General features: G+C 37.6%; 1 protein-coding gene across 1 annotated transcript in view; it reads right to left on the bottom strand.

Annotated features, from left to right (window-relative positions):
* Nucleotides 1-19769, bottom strand: part of KIF13B (kinesin family member 13B) — a 280794-nt gene extending 261025 nt beyond the window's left edge. Inside the window, 1 exon segment of the mRNA XM_044663470.1 lies at nt 19698-19769. Within this exon segment, the coding sequence (XP_044519405.1) occupies nt 19698-19752 (55 nt within the window). The 5' untranslated portion in view covers nt 19753-19769.
* Nucleotides 19770-23147: the final 3378 nt, after the last annotated feature.

Below are 23147 nucleotides of genomic sequence, written 5' to 3' on the forward strand. Positions count from 1 at the left end.
TCTTTGGGATACAAACCTAGTAATAGTAGTGCTGGGATAAAGGGATGTACTGTTTTATAGCCCTTTAGGTATAGGTCCAAATTGTTCTCCAGAATTACTGAAATCATTTCACAACTCCACTGACAGTGTATTAGGATCTCAATTTTCCCACATACCTCTAAGTTTTGTCATTTTCCTTTTCTGCCATAATAGCCAATCTGATATGTGTGAGGTAGGGGTCAGAGTTGCTTTAATTTGCATTTCTCTAATTAATAGTGATTTAGAGCATTTTTACATGACTATAGAGAGCTTTAATTACTTTGAGAACTCCCTGTTCATATCCTTTGACCATTTTTCAGTTGGGGAATGGCTTGTACTCATATATTTGGCTCATTTCTCTATGTATTTAAGAAATGAGGCCTTTATCAGAGAAACTTGAAAAAAATGTTTGCACCATTATGATTACTGTGTAGCCTACCACCACCTCCTCCAATATGTACTCTTTCCTAGAAGCCTCACCTCCCCATTCTCTTATTTCCTTCCCTCCTACCTTCCTGTAGGGCAAGATAGAATTCTTTACCTAACTGAGTGTATATGTTCTTCCATTATTGAGCCAATTTCCATGAGTTTAAGGCTCACATGCCCTCCTCCTCACCTCTTCCATCTTCTCCTCCACTGTAAAAGCTCTTTCAAGCCTCTTTTATGTGAGATAATTTACAAAATTCTAGTTTTCCTTTCCCCCTCTTCCCAATGCATTCCTCTTTCTCAAGCCTTAATTTAATTTAATTTAATTTTTATATCATCCCATCATATTCAACTCAAACCCTTGCCCTCTCCATCTATGTGTGCTCCTTCCAACTGCCCTAATAATGATAAAGTTCTTTGTAGATACAAAAATTATTTTCCCATGTAGGAATGTACATAGTGATGTACATAGTTTAACCTTACTGAATTGCTTTTGATTTCTCTTTTCTGTTAACCTTTTTATGCTTCTCTTGAGCCTTGTATTTGCGAGTCAAATTTTCCAATAAGCTCTGGCCTTTACATCAGGAATGTTCGAAAATCTTCTATTTCATTGAATACCTATTTTTTTTCCCCTGAATGATTATGCTGTTTTGCTGGGTAAATGGTTCTTAATTGAAGTCCTAGCTTCTTTGCTCTCTGAAATGTCATATTTCAGATCTTCCAAACCACTCCAGGATCTTTGCCAAGAAAGTCCCAAATGGGGTCATGAAGGGTCAGGAACAACTGAAACAACTGAACAACAAAAAACTTTGAAGAGGGTAATTTTGGTGGAATAAAGAAGTGAGAAGTTTAATTGTAACGAGTTACAAAGAGAGTAGGAAAGAAAGTGGAAACATCTATTATAAATGACCTTCCCAAGAAGTATAGCCACAAAGGGCAGAAGAGATCTAGGATGACATTTAAAAGGAATAGAAGGATCAGGTGAAGATTTTTTTGAGGAAGGGAAAGCCATAGGCATGTTTGTAGGTAGTAAGGGAGAAGGCAATAGACAGAGAAAGACTGAAGATAAATGAAAGAATGAATCACAAGTAATCCAGAAAGGCAATAATACCTGTATATAATCTAGAGCCAATAATTATATTAGTGACTTTGTAGATTACTCATTGGGATTCAAACCACATGCTGAACATCCAGGACTCAGTTGCCTAAAAAGGTTGAATCTGAGCAGAGGAGACTGTATGTGAAATGAAGCAGTATGTACCTGATTTATGTAAAAAGATTCACTCATTAAAGGTTTTTAATAAATCAAATAATTGTAAACTAAACCCTGTATTCTAAGTCATATTTATGCAATAATGGTTTCTTGAAATAAACACTAGTTCAACCCCTCACTTGTAGTTGCTTTCTCAGACTACTAAAATAGATTACTTAGTCTCCCAGCATCCACCTCTATGCTTCCTGATCCAATTTCCACATGTTACCAAACAAATATTACTAAGCACATATCTGAAATAAGTCAAGCCCTTCAGAATATGTCCCATTTATCATTCCAGGCTAATTACACAATACTCTCCTAATGCACTATAGATTCTACTTATTTGCTACTCCTCGTATAAAACATCCTTTCTACCTCCATACTCATTCACCACTCTGTTCCTAATGCCCTCCTCACCTTCACCGCTTGGAGCTTCTCACTCACTTTGAGACTCAACTCATATACCATCTTGAACAAGTCTTTCTTGATTTCTCCCAATTATTAGTACCCATCACCCAGAAATTATTTTGTATATATTTTGTATTGATCCGTATATATACTGTTTCCCTTCCCCCTCCCATTTAATGTCCTTGAGGGCAGACTTATTTTTGTCATTGAATCTCCAACTCCTACCACAGTAGCCAGATCATAGTAAGCATATAATAAATGCTTGTTAGATTGAACCCTCATAAAAATAATTTCATCATTTAAGTAATTACCCAATAATTTATTTAATAAAATTCAAAATTATTCAATAAAATCAGTCCTTAAACATTGATACTCAATTTTAAAACATTCCTTACATACAAAAAGTCACTAGGTAGGTGCCCCCTCTTGCCACCTCTACTCAATCATAAGAAAACTCCCAGAGGGCAGCTAAATAGCACAGTAGAGAGAATGCCAGGTTTGGAGTCAGGAGGACTTGAGTTCAAATGTGGCCTCAGACACCTCCTACCTGTATGACCCTAGGCAAGTCACTTAATCCTGTTTACCTAGCCCTAGTCCACAAGAGTTGTTCCTAAGGCAGCAAGTAAAGGCGGAGAGGAAAGGAAAGAACATTCCCATCCTCAGTTCAAATGATGGGCGATGGGTGAAGGGCTGAACTAGAATTCCTTTCAGAAAACATTATTGTATAAAATGTCAGTGAGAAATAGCCTAGCAAAAGAGTAAATTTTTTATTTTCTTAAATCAGAGGAGAGTAGAAAAGGGCAGGGAATAATCTCTCAAGAATTGAGCAGCTGGGAATTAGAATGGCATTAAGAATTGCTAGAGTGATATGGACAAGAACAGTTTCCCTCTCACAAGGGTACCCTAGGGAAAAGTCAGAAGGACTGACTGAGGGTGATGTGTTCTTAGCTTCTACAAGTTTACATGTTTCCCCATAAAAACAAGAAGAGAAAAAAGTACAAAATAGTCAGCTACATTATGGCTTAAGTAGACTTCTGTGGACTGATTTGGGAAGCTAACTACCATTTATAACATTGTTTCTTTGGGAATATATGACTCAACCAACTCACAAATGTGCTTTTGGAACAGAGCCTGTTAGAAATTGAAAACTAACCGAATGAGTGAAGAGAGTGCACCCGAGGGCTTGGCAGAATCAAAAAAAATTTTTTGGATTAGTATCATTGCTAGATAATACTATACTAGCTCAGGTCAGGGAGTCAAACAAAACTACTAATCCTTCTTTTTTAGTCATGTTTTTTAAAAAAGGCACCATAAAGTTTCCTATCTACGACTTGTGAATTATGGCTAGAATATATATGATACCTGTGATGCATGCCCAAACAAAAAGCAACAGGATGAAATCACGGATTTTGAACCTGAAGATACCTTAGGGTACACCTAATCCAATCACCTTCTTTTACAGAGAAGGAAACTAAGGCCAAGAGAGCTTAAGTTATTTGGCCCAACTCAGACCAGTAGTAAGTGGTGGAGCTGGGATTCAAAAATTTGTTCTCACTCCTAAGATACATTTCACTCCAAAAGATAGATGGATTTGGCATCAGAGAACCTGGGTTCAAACCCTGCTATCTGCTGCTAACCACTGCCCTATCAGCTAACCTATTTTATATATATATATATATATAATAACCCTTGTTGTTCAGTCATCCAATTCTTCATGACCCTATCACCCACAGCATACCAAACCCTTCTGTCCAAGTTCATGTTCATTATTTCCAGATACTCTCTCTATCCATCTCCTCCTCTGCTGCCCCCTTCTCTTTTTTTTTTTTTTTTTTTTAACCCTTACCTTCTGCCTTGGAGTCAATACTATACCAGAAGAGTGGTAAGGGTAGGCAATGGGGTCAAGTGACTTGCCCAGGGTCACACAGCTGGGAAGTATCTGAGGTCAGATTTGAACCTAGGACCTCCCATCTCTAGGCCTGGCTCTCAATCCACTGAGCTACCCAGCTGCCCCCCTGTCCCTTTCTCTTTTAACCTTCAGTCTTGCCCAATATCAATGTCTTTTCTAGTGAGTCCTGTCTTCTCATAACGTAGCCAAACTATTTAAGCTTCAGGATTTGGCCCTCCAATGAATAGTTTGAATTAATTTCTATCTAACCCACACTTGTCTCATCTGTAAAGTGAAGAAAATCATTCTAAAATATCATCTAAGGTTCTTCCAGCTTTAAACCTATGAATAAACCTAGACTACTTTGCTCTGTTCTAGGCAATGCATTTTCAGAAATAATGTGTTTATATACATGTCTCCCCCAAGAGAATATAAGTTCCTTGAGGAAAGAGAAATACATAGACAAAAATGACAGTCTAACAAGAGTTCCTGGCACATAGTGGGTACTTAATGAATACTTGGTGGCCAATTAGAGAAGGGCACTGACAAGCTGAAGCAGATCAATGGTAAGCAATGGGAGCAAATAGACTGGAAACCATAATAGACTAAAAAGTTTAGTCTAGAAAAAGAAAGGCTGGGGGTGAAGAGGACATGATTTCTTTAAGCTGAAGGGCTGTCACATGGAAAAAGGATTAGATTTGTTCTGCTAGGTCCCAGAAAGCAGAACTAAGAACAATAGGTGGAAATCGCAGGAAGGCAGATTAGGTCTCAATAGCAATTAAAGCTATCCAAAAGTATAATGGGTGGCCACAGGAGGTAGTGGGTTCACTAAACATCTTCCAGCAAAGGCTACCTGTCAAATTGTAAAGCTAAATGTCCAGAGATGCTACAGATATGTATTAAACCAGATGGCATCTAAGGGCCCTTCCAATTATAAGATTCTTAAGTCTCAAAACTAGTACTATGAAATATTTTATTAGCTGTATGAATGAAATTATGTTACTAACAAAATGCCAAATAGGACAGTGTCTACTGACAAAAACAACCAAAAAAACCAAAACAAAACACTATTTCACTACCCAGAAAATACAAGTAGTGAACCAATGGAGACTGTCAAATTTAAAGTTGGGAAGTGAAGAATTGTAAAATGGAAAAAAACAACATACACATTTTTTAAAAACCCAAACCAGATATCATTAAAATTTAAATGATTCAGATTCTAATTAATATACACTTATTTCCCTTATAAATATAGTAACCCATCAAAAAACAGTAGGCATATAGGTTCGCAACAGTTAGGTATTTAAAAAAATGGGTTGAAACTTATTTAAATGTATATAAAGGATCCATTAAATACTAAAAAAAAATGGGGTGCTATTTTAAAATCGATGAGAGAAGATAATGTTTTTAGTTCAAAGTATGAGAGTGAATTGGCCAGAACCACTGATTCCAAAAAGAGTGCTGGACTTTGAATCCAGATAAACCTCTGACCCAGTTTGAATTACACTTCCAATACTTACTAGCTGTCTGACCATGGATAGGGAAGTAATTTAATCTTTTAAGCCCTAGTTTCTTCACTTATAAAATGGGGGTAATAATACCTTTAGTGCCTACCTGAGGACCAGCAAAGTTGTGAGGATCAAAGGAGATAATGTATGTAAAAGTTAATCTACAAGACTTAAGCACTATATCACATCTGGGTGCTATCATTTAATTAAAAAATTATTATTATTAATAAGACTAGATCCCATAGCATTTACTAAACAAATGAGTTCCTTTGCTAGAGCTAATTCCTTGGGTTAAAGATGAAAACATTAACAGCTGATAATTTTGCCTAGCCAACCAGCAAATGAGTCATCATTTAACACTGAATAATCATCTTAAACAAGACTTACTGCTATGTACACATCAGTTACTGCTTTCTCCCCAATGACATCATAATAAAATTTGGGCTGGGCCTGGACTACTCCCTACATACAGGGTGTTCAAAAAGTTTTAGTGAAGTTTTAAGCTTAGACTTTAGTACTAAGACTTTTTAGAACACCCTGCATAACTTATGTATTAAAGAGGAGAATAGTCATTTTTATTGCAAGGAAACTTACTTTGGATTATCAAATTTGCATTCAGCTTTCTTAGCTTCAGAAAAACAGTAAATATCAGCTCAGACACTTCCTAGTTGTGTGATCCTGGTCAAGTCACTTAATCCTGTTTGCCTAGCCTTTGCCACACTTCAGTCTTAGAACTGATACTAAGACAAAAGATAGGGATTTTAAAAAGAAAGAGAAACAGGAAATTATAGCTTTGAAACCAGATCTAAAATCTAGGAACACTGGTTTTCCTTGATTTACATACTAGACATGCTCTTGAAAATGAGCTCTGGAACCCTCCCTGGCATTCAAACAATCCCTAAACATAACTAATGCTTCTAATCTCTTCATAATAATTACAATTTACCAGTCTTGTGTTCTATTTCCTTATGGATACCTTTTTGAAAAAAAAAAGACTAAAAGCAAACAACTTTAGGCAAAGTGATAGGAGTAGTTTTGTTTTATCTTTAAATTTGCTGGGTAGGTGAGGTAGAGCTGAGCCTCTCTTGATCTATCCATTCAGAAGACTGTGACTGGTTTTCTTATAAGAGGGGTAGCTGATTTCTATTTAAGAAGTCCTAGAAATTTCTTTGCAATATTTCTCTCACTAACGTAGTTTATGAAAATTCAGCAGCACAATCTAATCACTGATTATCAGATCTAGTTTTGGGGCATCACAGAGTATCTCTCATGATCTCATTCCCTCAACAAATATATATACTAATATGTGAGTTCACACACCCTTTTGAAATGTAGTCTAGAAGGACAGGACATGTACAGATGATGATAATACAAGATATAATATTAATTAGGTACAAAAATACTATTTAAGATTATTCTGGAAGAATAAAGAAGTGAAGAATGAAAAGATGTTGCAAGGGTAGGATTGGAGATATAGACCAACTAATTATCTCCACAGAAAAGGTAGCAAAAACTACAGGAATGAATGAGAATACCAAGTTAAAGGATGTAAATAAAGAGAAGTGAATCAAAGGTTGAACACCAAGGAACACTCAACTCAAAGGGTTTAAGAAGATGGATAAAGACCAAGGAAAAAGATAAAAAAAGAAAATAAAAGGATAAATGTGGTACATCTAGATCAAGAGACTTTAACCTGAGATCTAGGAACTTAGTTTTAAAAAAAAAAAATTCCAGTTAGTCCCTCAGACCACTCCAATCCAACCTCCATTTAGCCACCAAAGTTTCTCCTACTGCCACGTTGGCAAACCTATGGCATGCATGGGGGGTGGGGTTTGCTCCCCTCCCTCTATTCATGTGTACCCTTAGACATTTCTAACATGACCCACCCCTCTGCCCAGCAGCTCAATGAGCACTTCCTCCCTCCCCTGTCTGGGGTAAGGGATTAGCTCACACATAGCATGTTTGGGCATTCGGTGTCTAAAAGGTTCACCATCATTGCCCTGCAGTGTTGTTCTGGCAATGTGATCACCCCACCCACACCTCAATAAATTCCAGAGTTCCCTATCACCTTATTGAATATAAAATCTTTTTTTGTTCAAAGCCCTTCATAACCTAATCCTCCCCCACCTTTCCAAGTCTGCCTTCATGGAAAAAGCACCAAGCTGGGAAGATGGCAGTGTAGAAGCAGCAAGGCTCCAGATCTCCGTAAAGCCCTTCACCACCAATCAAGGACAAAGGGCTCCAAGGGAAGAGAAAACCAAAACCAAATCTGACAACAGAATAGAGCTGGGGGACCCTCCAGCTGAACCCAACTTAAAAGGTGTGTGTGTGGGGGGGGGGGGGGTCTGAATTCTTGGAACTGTCTGGAGGGCAGGAAAAGAAAGGAGGAAGATCCTAGATTCCCTCCTCCACCTAATGTGCTGAGACTCCAGCGGATCTTGGAATCTCTGGGTGGGCTGGGGCATTAGTCCAAGGGAGTACCTTGCTGGCACAGATGTGCCAAACTCAAGGCTCTGATCATGGATAGCAGGGAGGCTTCTGGGGGAGAAAACCAGAGAGGGTGAACATACACTCCATCTTGCGCTGCACCCCCTCCCCCACTTCACCTGGCTTAATCCTATCAGCACAGCAGATAAGAAGTCTTCAGAGGGCAGGGAAGCTCCAACACCCCTCCCCCACAGACTACAATGAAAGTAGCCTAATTCACTTCTTTAGCTTTTACCACCAGCTGGGGAAAATCTGGCCTCAGATCCCACTAACTTAATTAATCAACAAAACAGAGAAGAATGGCTGAACAAATTGTGGTATATGCTTGTGATGGAATACTATTGTGCTCAAAGGAATGATAAACTGAAGGAATTCCATGTGAACTGGAAAGACCTTCAGGAAGTAATGCAACGTGAAAGGAGCAGAGCCAGAAGAACATTTGTACACAGAGACTGATACACTGTGGTAAATTGAATGTAACAGACTTCTGTACTGGCAGCAATGCAATGACACAGGACAATTCTGAGGGACTTATGGAAAAGAACGCTACCCACATTCAGAGGAAGAACTACAGGAGTGGAAACACAGAAGAAAAACAACTGCTTGAATACATGGGTTAATGCAGACATGATTGGGGATGCAGACTCAAAACGACTACACCAATGCAACTATCAATAATATGGAAATGGGTCTTGATAGATGACACATGTTAAAACCAGTGGAAATGCGTCAGCTATGGGGGGGTGGGGGTGTGTGAAGGGAGGGTGAAGAAGAAAGTAAGAGCATGAATCATGTAACCATGGCAAATTTTTCTAAAAAATTTAAAAAAAAAAAACCCAGAGAAGAAGCCCTCCCAGGGCTGAATAGCCCAAATGCACAGATTAAAAAAAAAAAATGATCAGAGGACCAAGATTACAGCCAATTACAGAGGAGAAGGAAGGAAAAATATGAGTAAACAACAGAAAAAGAAAAAAGAAACTACAATCGACAGCTTCTATCCAGAAATTGAACAAAGAGCAAATGGATCAGAAGAAGATAAAGGAACACCAAGAAAAAACACAGAAACTTCAGTGAAATGGACACAGGCTTTGGAAGAACTTAAAATTCAATTAACTCAAGCACTCAAAATTCAAAAAACTCAAGAACTCAGAAAACAATCAACAGAGGCTGAAGACAATTAGGAAAAGAAAATATATGATCTAAAACAAGAAAATAATGTCTTAAAAGCCCAAATTGACCAGCTAAAACAACAAAGCAAAGAAGGTGAAAGATGATCTACAAAGAAAATCAGACCAGAAGGAGGATAATCAAAAAGCCAGGGATGAAATTCAGTCTTTAAAAATTAGAATTCAAAAACTAGAAGCAAATGACTTCACAAGGCAGCAAGAATATATAAAACAAAATTTAAAAAATGAAAAATTTGAGGAAAATATGAAACACCTCATTGACACAACCACAGATCTGGAAAACAGATCTCAAAGAGACAATGTAAGAATGATTGGTCTACTGGAACATCATGATAAAAGAATAAGCCTGGACATCATCCTACAGGAAATTACACAAGAAAACTATCCTGACATTCTCGAACAAGGGGGAAAAGTGGAAATTGAAAGAATCCACAGATCACCTCCTACATTTAATCCACAACTGACAACTTTCAGGAATATTATAGCCAAATTCAAAAACTACCAGACCAAGGAAAAAATATTACAAGCTGCGAAGAAGAAATCATTCAAATACCAGGGAACCACAGTTAGGATAACACAGGATCTGGCTGCATCTACACTGAAGGACCAGAAGGCATGGAATATAATATTCCAGAAAGCAAGAGAGCTGGGTCTACAACCAAGAATTAAATATCCAGCAAAATTGACTATATTCTTGCAGGGGAAAGTATGGTCATTCAACAAAATTAAAGACTTCCAAGCATTCATAAAGAAAAAAACGGACTTAAACAGAGAGTTTGCTGACCAAACACAGAACTCAAGAGAATCACCGTAAGGTAATTAAGAGAACGAGAAAAAAAAAAAAAAAAAAAAAAAAAAAAAAACACCTTTTCTTTAAGGGACCCAATAAGTTCAATTGACTTATATCCCTATAAGAAAAGATATTGGTAACTCTTAAAAATTATTATCAACAGGGTAGCTAGAAGTATACTTAGAGGGAACAGGGACAAACTGTATAGGATGAAATGTTGAGATTTATATATACATGTATAAATACATATAAAACTAGAGGTTAAAAAAAAGGAGATAATATTAAGAGAAATGGGAAAACAAATTTTGTCCTTTTCCCCCTATTTATTTCATCAATAAATGGTCTTGGCATAATTCAGTTTTTTTGGATATAACACCAAATTTTCTTCTCATTTGTTCCCCTCTCCACCACTCTTCACTTCACCACTCCAGTATCTTTGCCAAGAAAACCCCAAATGGGGACATGAAGAGTCAGAATCAACTTAAACAAAACTGAACAACATTAAATTTATATCACTGACCCCTAAAGTTAGAAGAAATAAGTTTTAATTTCAAATGGAAACTATCTCAATATAAAAGAATTTTATTTTTAAAAGTACAGGGGGTGGAGAGGCCTTTCAACTGGATTTATATAAATTCAAACCCAAGTTATTGAATTGCCAGTGAGAACAAAAGATTGTTGTGGTAGATGTGTGCCTCATTCACCATCAGAATATCAAGTAGATGCAAGCAAACAGCTCCCTTCTGTTGTTCTAGAAAACACAGGCAAAATTTTCTGTTAACTGTCACCCAAAGCCCTGACACCTGGAATGAAAAATTACTTTTAAAATTATCATTGTTCCTGATTTAAGAAGAAACCCTGAATATGTACCATAGAAAGAAAAATGCTTGCAGTAGACATGTTTTCATCATCCTCCTGCCCTCAAGAAGCCAAACTCTTCATGAAAGGAGAGAGCATTGTAACAAGAAGCCCTCCTTCACAGGCATTCCTACTTACACATGCTCTCTCCTGCCGACCTCATTCCCTTCTCCTGGACTCTCACCTCTCCAAGTCTAGTCTGAATATTCCAAATATTTCTTTTTCATGCCTGCCACCTAAACACATAATTCCCCTCTTCCAATTTCCTATCCCATATATTTGGACTCTATTATGTGCTACTCCTAATTTTAAATAATGAATTTGGGCTTCCAATTTCCAAATCAACTTACTCCACCTTACCTAACTTCCCGACCTTTTTTTCTTTTTTTTTCATGCTTTGATCTTCTCTTTGATCTTCAAATACATTTACTAACTTTTTTTCAAAGAATCACAGATTCTCTGAGTTGGAAAGGGCCTTAAACCTCATTGAGTCCAACCTGTACCTCAGTAAGAATCCCTTCCACAACACAAAAAGTTGCCAGTCATCTTGAATACAGCCAGTAATGGGAAAACCACTACCTCATTCCACTTTTGGACAGAACTATTTGCTAAAAATTTTTTCCTTATACTCAACCAAAACCCGTTCCTCCACCACTGCCACCCATTGCTACTGGTTCTACTTTCAGGGGCCCAACAGAACAAGACTAATCCCTCTAGAAGACTTAGGAAGGGGAGTACATGCTGCAAACACTTCCATACAGCGATCATGTACTCCTAAGTCTTCTGCTCTCCAAGCTAAGCATCCCTAGTTCCTTCATATAATCCTCAGATGACATTGCCTCCAGTGCTGCTGTGCTGCTCTAAGCTGTGGCACCCAGGTGAAACAAGCATTTATGAAGCAGCTACTTTGTGCCAAGCTCTGTTCTGTGCCCTTTACAAATAGTATCTCATTTGATCACCACCTGGGAGGTGGATGCTATTATTATGACCATTTTACAATTGAGGAAACTAACCTCTGTCTAGAGATTAAGTGACTTTACCAGGGTTACACAACTAGTAAATCTGGAGCCAGATTTAAATTCTGGTCTTTCTGATTCCTGACCCAGCAAGTTATCCACTGAGGCACTGCTTAGCTGCCTCAGAAGAACTATCAACTCCCGCCAGCTCCTATGCTGCTTTTATTAAGACAGCCTAAGATTAAATTTGCTTTGTTAGCTGTCATGTCACATTTTTTTATTCCTGTGAAACTTGTAGTCCTTTAAAACCCCTAAACAAATTGCTCTGTAGCCAGAGCTACCTACCCTCTCAAACTCATGCAATTAGTTTTTTGAATCCAAGACTTTATACTTATATCTTAGTATCTCATGCTCAAGAATCTCCAACTTTCTAGTGCCTAAAGAGATGGCTAATTTGAGGGTGGTTTGAAAACAGAATTCAGGCAGACCATTGAAAAAAAGTTTACAAGTGCCTTTAATTTCATAACTATTTAATTTAATAATTATTATTCTGAAAACAATTGATGGTGTTTTACATTTGGATACTTATAGGTAAAATACTTAATTTCTTTATCATAATTTTTTATTTAATGATCAACTTTTTTTTTCTTCTTGATTCTTCCTGGATTTATACATAAAGCTCTGAAAATTGGTATTTATTGGGGAATTCTTAGAAAACAATTCTCTAAATTTCTTTGGCTAGAATTCAGGGCTGATTCCAATCAATCTTTTCAACTTTATCTCCTACTACAGAAAAACCTTCAGCTAATATACTCGCAGGACCTAAAGGGCTTACTCATTCCTGTCTCTTCACCTTTGTTCTATCTCTCCAAGGTTTGGCTGGTAAATGTTTAACAATCAGTCCATACCCCACACCTACTCCAAAATGTGTATAAAACAATTTTAAATTTAATCTGCAATAATATTTTCTCATCACTTAAGTCAAGCAACAAAACAATAAAATCAAGCCCAGGTGTAGCTTCACCAATTTCCAAGATGTAAATGCTCACACTGAAAATTTAACAATAGGCTTCCTGCTATGAACAGATTCCAAACATGGCCATACCTATTCAGATTTTCCTTGCTTCTTCTTCTCTGCCTAATCAAATCCCAATCATCCTTCAAATCCAGTCTTTCCCACAAAACTTTTTAAAACAACTCAACCCAGAGTAATCACCTCTTGCTCTGATTCCCATGTTGTTATTCAATCCCATTCAACTCTTCGTGACCCTATGGACCATGCATAGCACATCAATGCTATCCATGGGGTTTTCTTGGCAAATACATTGCAGTGGTTTGCCATTTCCTGGCCAATGGAGTAAGGCAAACTGAGATTGAGTGACTTGCCCAAGGTCATACAGCTAGTACATGACTGAGTCCAAATTTGAACGCAGGTCATCCTAACTTCAGGTTCAAAATTCCTATGGTACCATAATATTTACTGTCTATTCATTTGCAATTAATGACAAAATGTCTTATGTTATTATTTAATTTATTTACTATGTTAACTCCTCAGATCATAAACTAGTTCCTCAAATGCAAAGACTAAACCTTAATGAGTTTTTCTGCCCTACCCCAGAGAAGCAATATATACATAGCATTGATTATTATTTTAGTTTGTAATTAGTTATTTCTTGAATTGAATTTTCTCATATGATCTCTAACCTCTGAAACTGTCTTTCTGATCTGATTTACTCAACTAAATTCCACCTGCTATTCAAAGTCCAGTCTTCTCTAACCAGACAACAGGAACTTCTCTCAAACAATGGCTAATCTACATAAATGTACAACTTCAAACAAACACTCAGTAAATTTGTCAATTTGTCAACTCTAGTAAGTTCTTAAAATTTCACCAATACACTAGTTACCTAACTTCAGACTTCTGAATAAGCACTCAGTCTGCCTTCATGACCCAACAGGTGTTATAAGTTATGCCATTAAAATTTTAATTCAACCAGTAATTATGCACGAATCAGTGTACTTTACAGAACACAGGAGGTGTTACTCTGTCAGCTTTACAAGTCTGAAAGAGAATTTAATCTATTCTGATGGCCAGTATCTATAAGGAGATAATTTCCCAAACTCATGACAAATGTTCCCTTTCTTCCTCACTATTTAACTTTAATACTTTAGAAAAACAAACCTCTAATTCCTGACAAAAGTATATCAAAGAATTATCTATGACTCAATTACAAATATTTCTCTTGTTAAATTAGAATTTAACGTTTAACATATAAAGAAATTAATTTACCTAATGTCTTATGTTGAATAAAACTGAAGGTCTGGATCTTTGCTCATTTACTAAATGTAAAAAAAATTTTAACCCCTCAAAATACACAAATACAATTGGACTGACCCATAAACAGATGGTAACTGGAAACTTCCCACAGTACTGAGACATCTAAAGTTGAACTTTGTCCTGAAATAAGGGTAGGAGGAACTCCAAACTTTACAGTAGATCATACACAATATAATCAGTAATTCATTATATAGTTCTCTCATGTATAAAATAAGATGTTTGAATTAGATGATTTCCGAAGTCCCTTCTGGATTTCAGGTGCTCTGATAGGGAAAAAAATTGAATTTGAGTTTTTACTAAGGAGTGGCATTTAATCACCCATCATTTATGGTTTTTTCCAAAGTTAGTCATTCAGTTTCAAAATTACTTCTCTCCTAAAGAGCAATTTAGTTCTCTTTTTAAGAAATATTTTATTTCCCTCTAAGTTTCCCAGAGTGACACTCAAATTTATGTGAATGGCTACTCTATAGCCATAATAATAATAAACATTTTATAGTGCTTTACAAATATTGTCTCATTTGATCCTCACAACAACATTGAAGTAGATATTATCCCCATTTTACAGATGAGGAAACTGAGGCAGGCAGTGGGTTAAGTGATTTATTCAGGATCACATGCTAATAAGTATCTGAGGCTGGGTTTGAACTTAGGTCTTCCTGACTAATAAAGATCTTAAAAATTTTTATTTAAACACATATACTCACATATACATTTTTATAATCTTCAGGAAGCATAAGCCATTGTAAATTGACGGGAACAGAGAAACTTTTCCATTTCACAAAATACTCTATTATTATTTTATTTAAAAAAAAATTAAGGTGGGGCAGATAGTTGGCAAAGTCGATAAACGTGCCAGGCTTGGAGTCAGGGGGACCTGGGTTCAAATTTGACCTTAGACACTTAGCTGTGTAAACATGGGCAAGTCACTTAATCCAGTCTGCCTTAACCTTTACCCTTCTGTCTTAAGAGATTAAGATTACTAGGGCATGGGCAGCTGGGTAGCTCAGTGGAGTGAGAGCCAGGCCTAGAGACAGGAGGTCCTAGGTTCAAACCTGGCCTCAGCCACTTCCCAGCTGTGTGACCCTGGGCAAGTCACTTGACCCCCATTGCCCACCCTTACCAATCTTCCACCTATGAGACAATACACCGAAGTACAAGGGTAAAAAAAAAAAAAAAAAAAAAGATTACTAGGGCAGAAAGTAAGTATTTTGTTGTGTTGTTTTTTTTTTTAAATGGGATAAGAGTTTTTCAATGTTAAATTAAAAATACAAACAACTCTGGGCATATTTAAGGTCTCCTGTTTCCCAATTATATGACTTTATGTACTACTCAAAACTCCTATACTATACTGACACAGTACATTTTAATCATATTAATAATCATTTGGGGGGTAAACAAGAACCAATTATAAAATATATAGATAAATGTGATCTCACTCATGTCAGCAGTCATGTGGCCTACCTCTCCTCCTCCCCAGTCAGTGTGGCCTACAATCTATTCATACCTTAGCAACCTCTATTAAACATCTATCACATGCTGGAGGCCTTCCTCTGATTCTTTTGATATATCCTGGATACTAGCTCTCATACTGTTCCTCTCTCACCACATGTCTGGTTCATCTATTTTTCTAGTCAAACATGTCCCTTGTAATATAGCCCATTTGTCAAACATAAGTCATTATTAATGGAGCCTCCTACCAGCCACCATGGGCCTTTTCATTACCCTATATTTCTGATTCTTCTAATATTCCATGATACCTGGCCATAGATCATCACTGGAAGAAGAGACTCCATATCAGGTAAGGCTTTAAGCAAAGAAACACATGCTCAAAAATAAATTCACCAGTGTCACTGTAAGATGTCCTGCACAAAATTCAAATTCGTTCCTTGGAGATGATGAAGTTCTCCACGTGATCAAATTTCTAGAAGACACTGTATTAACAGCACTGAGTCCTGGACTACCTACAAGGGTCCTCAAATGGATTCAGTTGTTCAGAAGAGATCCACTGGGAAAAAACTAAGTCAACAAATGCATACACCATATGCAACACAGCTGGATCAGCAAGCGACTTAGTTCATCAACACTAACATCTCAAACCTGAACAAGAATTGAAGGTGAACGAGTCAATTGAAAAAGAGGGGGAATGTGCCAAATTGCATTCAGCAAATTATCCTATAGTTGACAAACAACTTCCTGCTACCATCTTTAAAATACAATTACTCTCCCAATCCCACTACATTTCTACAAACCATGGACCATTAGAATCTCGAATAAATATCCTACCTTTCTTTCTAAAGATGTCAAAAGAATTCTGGTTACCACAGAGAAGAAAAGTTCTAATCACTTGGTATGTATCCATGTAGCTTAGTTACCTCCTTTCAGACTTCTCCAAATATCTGTGAAAAGGCAGCTATAAGAGGCAGCTAGATAGCACAAAGGAAAGAGCACCAGGCCTGATCAGGAATCAGAAACCTAGATTCAAATCTGGCCTCCAGCACTTCCTAGCTGTGTGACCCAAGTCACTTAATTCCCATACTTAGCCCTTACCATTCTTCTGCCTTAAAATCAATACATAGTAGATGAAAGGTAGGGATTTTTTTTAAAAAAAGGCAATCACAAGATAGTCAAAGTTCCTCTGATAATTTCCCAGATGTGGTTTTTAAAAAGTGGTAGTTAGGATCCATAAAAGCACAATGAACTAGAATAAAAGTGTCCTTGAACAAAAGGACAAAGGCTTTTAAAAACTTTTACTGTTTGTCTAATTTAGTTCAGCTGATTGGAGCATGGTGTTGAAAAGGCCAAGGTTGTGAGTTCAATCTGTGGTCAGAGAACTGGAGGTAATTTTACACTGAGGAAAACCCTTTCTGGGACACAGAATGTACGCCCGACCTTTTCACAAATATAGGCACTAGTAAAACAGAGACTAGAGCACTACTGAGAAAACAATTCAAAGCCCATGTTCTATTGATGATGGATTAGTAATATCAACTTCCTATCCAAGGGACAGTGAATAAATCCATGCCTCTCTCCCCAGTAGAATTACAGAATTTTATTATAACTGGAAAGTAACTTTCTAGGATCATCTAGCCCAAACCCTTGACTAGCAAAGAGATGAGGTGACTTTGTGTAACTATTCAACAGGCTTAAAACTTCACTTAATAGTGAAGCAAGAGCCTACAGAAGCAATTATTGGCAGCACCTGAAAAATTACATATTAATTTGGATTCTTAAGAATATGTCAATTACCAAACCATGCCTTGAGACTATACTGATAAATCACATTGCTGAACAAGATTTAGCCTTTATCTGGTTTCTCACCCAAACAGTTCCCCTTTCTCTTTTTCTCTGTATAATATTATGGGAAATGTTTCCAGAATACACTTTCAACAGAGTCTCTGGGCACTGGAACTTTTTGCTGATGACAAATATGACCTCAAGTAAAAACAGAAGTTTCTCAACAGTAAACAAAAAAATCAGCCCTTCCCCCAGCCCTAACTCAATGTTGTTACAACACTGTTTTATCATTGTCTGGTATTTAGGAATCAGGTATGCAGAATCAAAGATAAGGTTTTTATACTTGGCTATTTTCTTACAGGGATTAAGCCAAATTCTCTTTTATTTATTCAACCAGGGGCTAAACACTTCTGGGTTAAATTTGGGATAAAGATCAAGTGGGTATAAATTACACAGAAAAAAAAATGCCCTTGGATTCAAGACTTGTGCTTTCCCTTATTCAATTTCAGATAAAAGATCAGTGTTCACAGACAAAGTTTCAAGGTAAAGGGGGAGAGGGTAAGGAAAGGTAAAGAGGTAGGATTAGAAGATCTTGGTTCTACCCAATCCTGGCTCTACTACTACTACTTACTAGCTGTCAGATCCTAGGGCAAGTCACTTCTGTGAACTTCAGTTTCCTCACCTGGGAAATGGGTATATATCACTACCCTATTCTACACCTGCCCAGGGTTGAAGTAAGAATCAAATAAGAGAAGGGGGGGAGGTGTGTATGTCTGTGTCTGTGTGTCATACAGAGATGGGTAAAGAAGGCTTCCCTGGTTTACTTTTTAAAGTCTCACCTCCTAGCAACCACAGCTGGATGGGGAGAGAACTGGTTTTAGAATAAGAATGACTTCAGATCAAATCCAACTGACCTTCCTTCAACAAGTCACTTAAGCCATTTTGTTCGGTTTCTCCAACTATAAAATGGAGATAATAATAGTACTTGCCTCTTAGTACCTTCACTCTGAGATTACTCCCAATTTATCCTATACATATTTTGTTTGTGCATAGCATGTGGTATCTTCCACTAGCCTTGGAGGTCCTTAACAGAAGGGACTTTTCCCCCCTTGTATCCCAGCAAATAGCACAGCACCTGGCAAATCATAGCTTAATAAATGCTAGTTGAATGACTGATGAACGGGAGAAATTCTTTTTCTAAGGCTCAGTTATGGTGCCATCTCCTTCAGGAAGTCTTCCTGAAGTGCTCCTCCCCACTCCCACTTTTAATTGTTCTCTCCTATCTTGCTCCCAGAGAACAGTGACAAGTTTTTTTTTAACCTTTCTATGTATCCAAAGGGCTGAGCCCAGTGCCCAGAATATAGTATAAACTTAATAAATGTTTATTGTCTGACTTAATAGAGTAATTTGTCTACTCCACCACCCTTTAGGCTCCATCAAGTCTTTACCTGAGATTAGACTTACCTGAAGACATTCACTCACCCCCTGCTATAAACTCCCAGGGGGCAGTGGCTGTGTCCCTTTTTATCTAGGAATCCCTAGTTAGGGCACAAGTCCCAGGCACACAGGGGTCACTCAATGCTGGCCTCAGGAAGAGAGAGGTGGAGGGTGGAAGAGGTTGGGAAGAAAGAGGAAGGAGGTAAAGGAGAGTGCAGAAGGAGAGGCAGGTGAAGGAAGAGAAAGAGGAGGGAGCTGTAGGAAGAGGAGGGAAGTGGAGGAAGGAGAAAAAGGAGGAAGAGAAAGAAAAAAGGGAGATGGAAGAGAAGAGTGATGGGTAAGGGAGGAGAGGGGAGAAGAGAAGGGAGGGCAGAGGGGAAGGGATAATGAAAGAGGGAGGAATAAGAGAGAGAGGATAAACAAGGAGGAGAAGGGAGAAAAGAGTAAGAAAATAGTGGTAGTGGAGGAGGAAGGACAGAGAAGAGAGGTGGAGGAGAAAGGAAGATTGAGGAGGAGAAAGAGAAGGGAGGACGGAGCAGGAGGGAGGTGGAGAAGGAAGAACAGAGTTAGAAAAGGGAGGATTGGGGGAGTTGGAGGAGGGAAAAGGAAGACGGGAGGGAGAAAGGAGAAGGAGGGTCTCTCCTCCCCCGCAGGGCTGAGTTGGGGCCAAATCGGCAGCCCGGGACTTGTACTCCGGGGCAGCTCAAGGAAGGGGCAGCCCGGCCGGGGCAGGACGTGGCGCTCTGGGCAAGGGGGGCGGGCTCCGGGGCGGACACGGGGACAGGGAGCCCAGAGCACCTGCCGCCCTCCCGCCCGAGAGCCCCGCGAGAAAGCGCAGAGAGGAGACCCTCCCCCAGACCCCCTCCCACCTCCTCAGCTCCCTCCTTCCCTTTGCCCCTCCACTCACCGCGCCGGTTCATGGGCCGGATCCGCACGGCCACTTTCACTTTGGAGTCCCCCATTCTCACCGCCGCCAGCGCTCCCGCTCGGCTTCCGTCTCCAGCAACTAGGGCAAATTGCCGGGGATGACCGGAGAGGAGGGGGCCCAAGGAAGGGAGGGAGGGAGGGAGGGAAGGTGGGAGGGAGGGAGGCTAAGGGGGTGGGGACAGGCTATAGGGAGGGCGGGGATTCCCCCGTCACCTGATCTGTGCACAGACTAGTACAGGCCTCGTCGCAACTGCATGCTGGGAATTGTAGTCTCCACGAATTAACCTGCGAGGAATGGTGCCAAAAACCTGTTTCTGCCTTCTGAAACTTAAGGGTATTAACAAATGAGTATGCTGATAAATGTTAAACGGTCAGTTCTCAGGAAGAGGGAAAATGTACGGACAACGCACTTTTAAATTTTAATCTTCATCATTAACTTTTTCTCCATCACTTTTTAAAGTCTAGACCAATCAACTAAGCAATAATAAATCAAGCCTTGATTTGTAGTTATTGCTGAGCTGTGAATCCTCAAGACGAAAATTCAGCCATCCAACTCTCAAATGCTAGTATGAGGCAACTCCAACACTTAGTTATTCCATTTCATTAATATTACATACCATAATTTATTCAATTTTTCCAAAGTTTTTTTCTCTCCATTATCTATAATGCTATTATCTAAAATTACACAAGAAGCAGAAATTGAGAAAGAATCTTCCCAGCCAGTATCTCTGATAAGGGCCACAATTCCAATGTATATAGGAAACTGATTCAAATTTATAAGAATAACAGTCATTCCTCAATTGAAAATTGGTCTAATTATTTGAACAGGCAATTTTTAGTGGAAGAAATGCAAGTGGAAGAAATGGCTATCAATAGCCATAGGAGGAAAAAAAGGTTCTAAACCACTAATAATTAGAAAAATGCAAATTAAAACAACTCTGAGATACAAAAAATGACATGCTGGAGGGGATGGGAAAACAGATACATTAATGCACTGCCAGTGGAACTGTAAACTTCTTCAGTCATTCTGGAAAGCAATTTAGAACTATGTCTAAAAAGCTAATAAACTGTACATATCTTTTGATACAGCTTCTAAGTCTATACTTCAAAGAGATCAAAGAAAGACAAAGGACCCATTTGTACAAAAATATTTGTAGCAGCTCTTTTCTTTGTGGCAAATAATTAGGGGTGGGAGGGTATCCATTAATTGAAGAATTAACAAACAAGTTATATGTCTTATAATTATGATGAAATATTATTGTACTGCAAGAAATTTTGAAGGGGGTGGTTTTAGAAAAACCTGGGAAGACTTGTATGATCTGAAGCAAAGTGAAGAGAGTTGAACCAGAAAAACATATTATACAATACTATAAAGACAAACCAAAAGACATTTTCAATACAATGGAGCCAACCATAGTTCCAGAGATGTCAGTTTGAAATATACAGTCTTCCAAATACAGAGATGATAGACTTAGACTATAGATTGAAGCTTTTTTCTTTATTTTGCTTTTCCTTTTTTTGGACGTGATTAATTTGGGAATTTGTTTTAGATAACTACATATTTGTAAAGATTTTGCTTTACTTGCTTTCTCAATAGGTGAGGGAGAGAGAATGCAGACCTAAAAATGAAATAAAATTGAATCAAAAATAATGGTCCAACATGAGGAATGTGAAAATATGTATTCCATGGTAGCATTGGAATATATCAGATTATTTGCTGTTTTGGGGAAGGGGGAGGGAATAGAGGGAAGGAGAGAATTTGGATTACAAAAGGTCAGAAAGAACAATTAAAAATTTTTTTCCACCTGTAATTGAAAAAAATAAAAGGAATAGATAAAAAATAAGCAAAAATGGTAGTGCTACAAATAAATATCTTTGAATTGACAGCTCATTTTTTCCCTTTCTGTTAGCCCTCAGAACCATGTTCCTAAAAATGAAATTATCAGTTAGAAAAATATGATTAGTTCTATGATGTTTCCAATACATAGCATATCCCAAAACTCTGAGTGCCATTTTAAATATTAATACTATTGGAATTACTTTCCCACAAGATTCCATCAGAAATTCCACTAGCTATATATTAGTGTAGCTACATGTTCAGCCATAGTCTACCAGCATTGAGCTTTGTCTTTGATTTGCATTTCCCCTGATATTTAGAAAGGCTGGCATGTTTTCAAATGATGGTTTGTAACTTACTTTACCTGGAAAATTATCTGTTCATATCCTTTGACCGTTTATCTACTGGCTATTAGTATTGATAAATTTTAGGTGTTCAGAAGATGTAAACTCACTAAAAGGCAAAGTCACTTGAGTTTTTTTTTTTTTGTAACACCAACACCTAGCAGTGTCTTGCATATAGTAAGCTGTTAATGTTCATTTAATTACTTGGACTTCAAATTGGTTTTTTTGCCATATTTCTAAATCTATTTTCTTTTTCATTTGATATTGGAGGAGAGTGTACAGTATTTTATAATAACTCAACCAGCCAACAAGCATTTGTTATTTGCCAGCTTTATACTAGGGAGAGAAAAAAGGCAAAAAACAATCCCTATTCTTAAAGAGCTCTAATTCTAATGGAGAAGACAACATTCAAACAATTATGTACAAACAAGTTATATGCAGATTAATTTGGGGGAATGGAGTTAGTATCAAAGACACTAGCATAAAGGGGAATAGGAAAAGGCTTCCTATAGAAGGATTTTTAGTTGGGACCTGAAGGAAGCCAGGAGACAGAGATAAGGAGAGAATTCCAAACATAGGGAAGAGTCAGTGAAAATGCCCAGAGACTGAACATGGGGTGTCTTGTGTGAAAAATGTACTTTATTTGAACATATCTCTGTGGTTCCTAATAATATCTTCTACTTAATATATTTTAAATGTATCTCTCTTCCACAAATGACAAGTTAGTCTCTTTTCTTTTACCTTTTTGAAAACATTTTTTATATGTTTAAGTCTATTATCCAGCTTGAATTTATTATGATGTATGGTGTGGGATGTAGCATATTAATTCAATTGTTCTACCTAATCAATTTATTTCTGCTCTTAATTTTATCCCTATTTTTAAAAACTTTCATTTGATCTATTATGTTGTCCCTTTTTTAGTGCCCTAAGTACAGGTTTAATTAATGTACTTCCTTCATTTCATTAATAATGTAGGTGCTCAACACTACACATTTGCCTCTCATATTTCTTTGGCTGCATCCCATAGATTTTGGCATGTGGCATTTGTGTCTTCATTGTCTTTTAAATGTATTTTGTTATCTTTCTGATTTATCCTTTAACCCAAGTATTTGATATCTTATTAGGTTTTTTCCATGTAACATCTTTTACTCATATTATTGATATTTATTTCTAATTTAATTGCATTATGAACTAAAAATATAGCCTATACAATTTTTGGTTTTTAAATTTTACCAAAAGTGTTTCATTG

Source organism: Gracilinanus agilis, chromosome 2 (genome assembly GCF_016433145.1).
Source record: "Gracilinanus agilis isolate LMUSP501 chromosome 2, AgileGrace, whole genome shotgun sequence".
In the NCBI taxonomy this organism is placed as follows: domain Eukaryota; kingdom Metazoa; phylum Chordata; class Mammalia; order Didelphimorphia; family Didelphidae; genus Gracilinanus; species Gracilinanus agilis.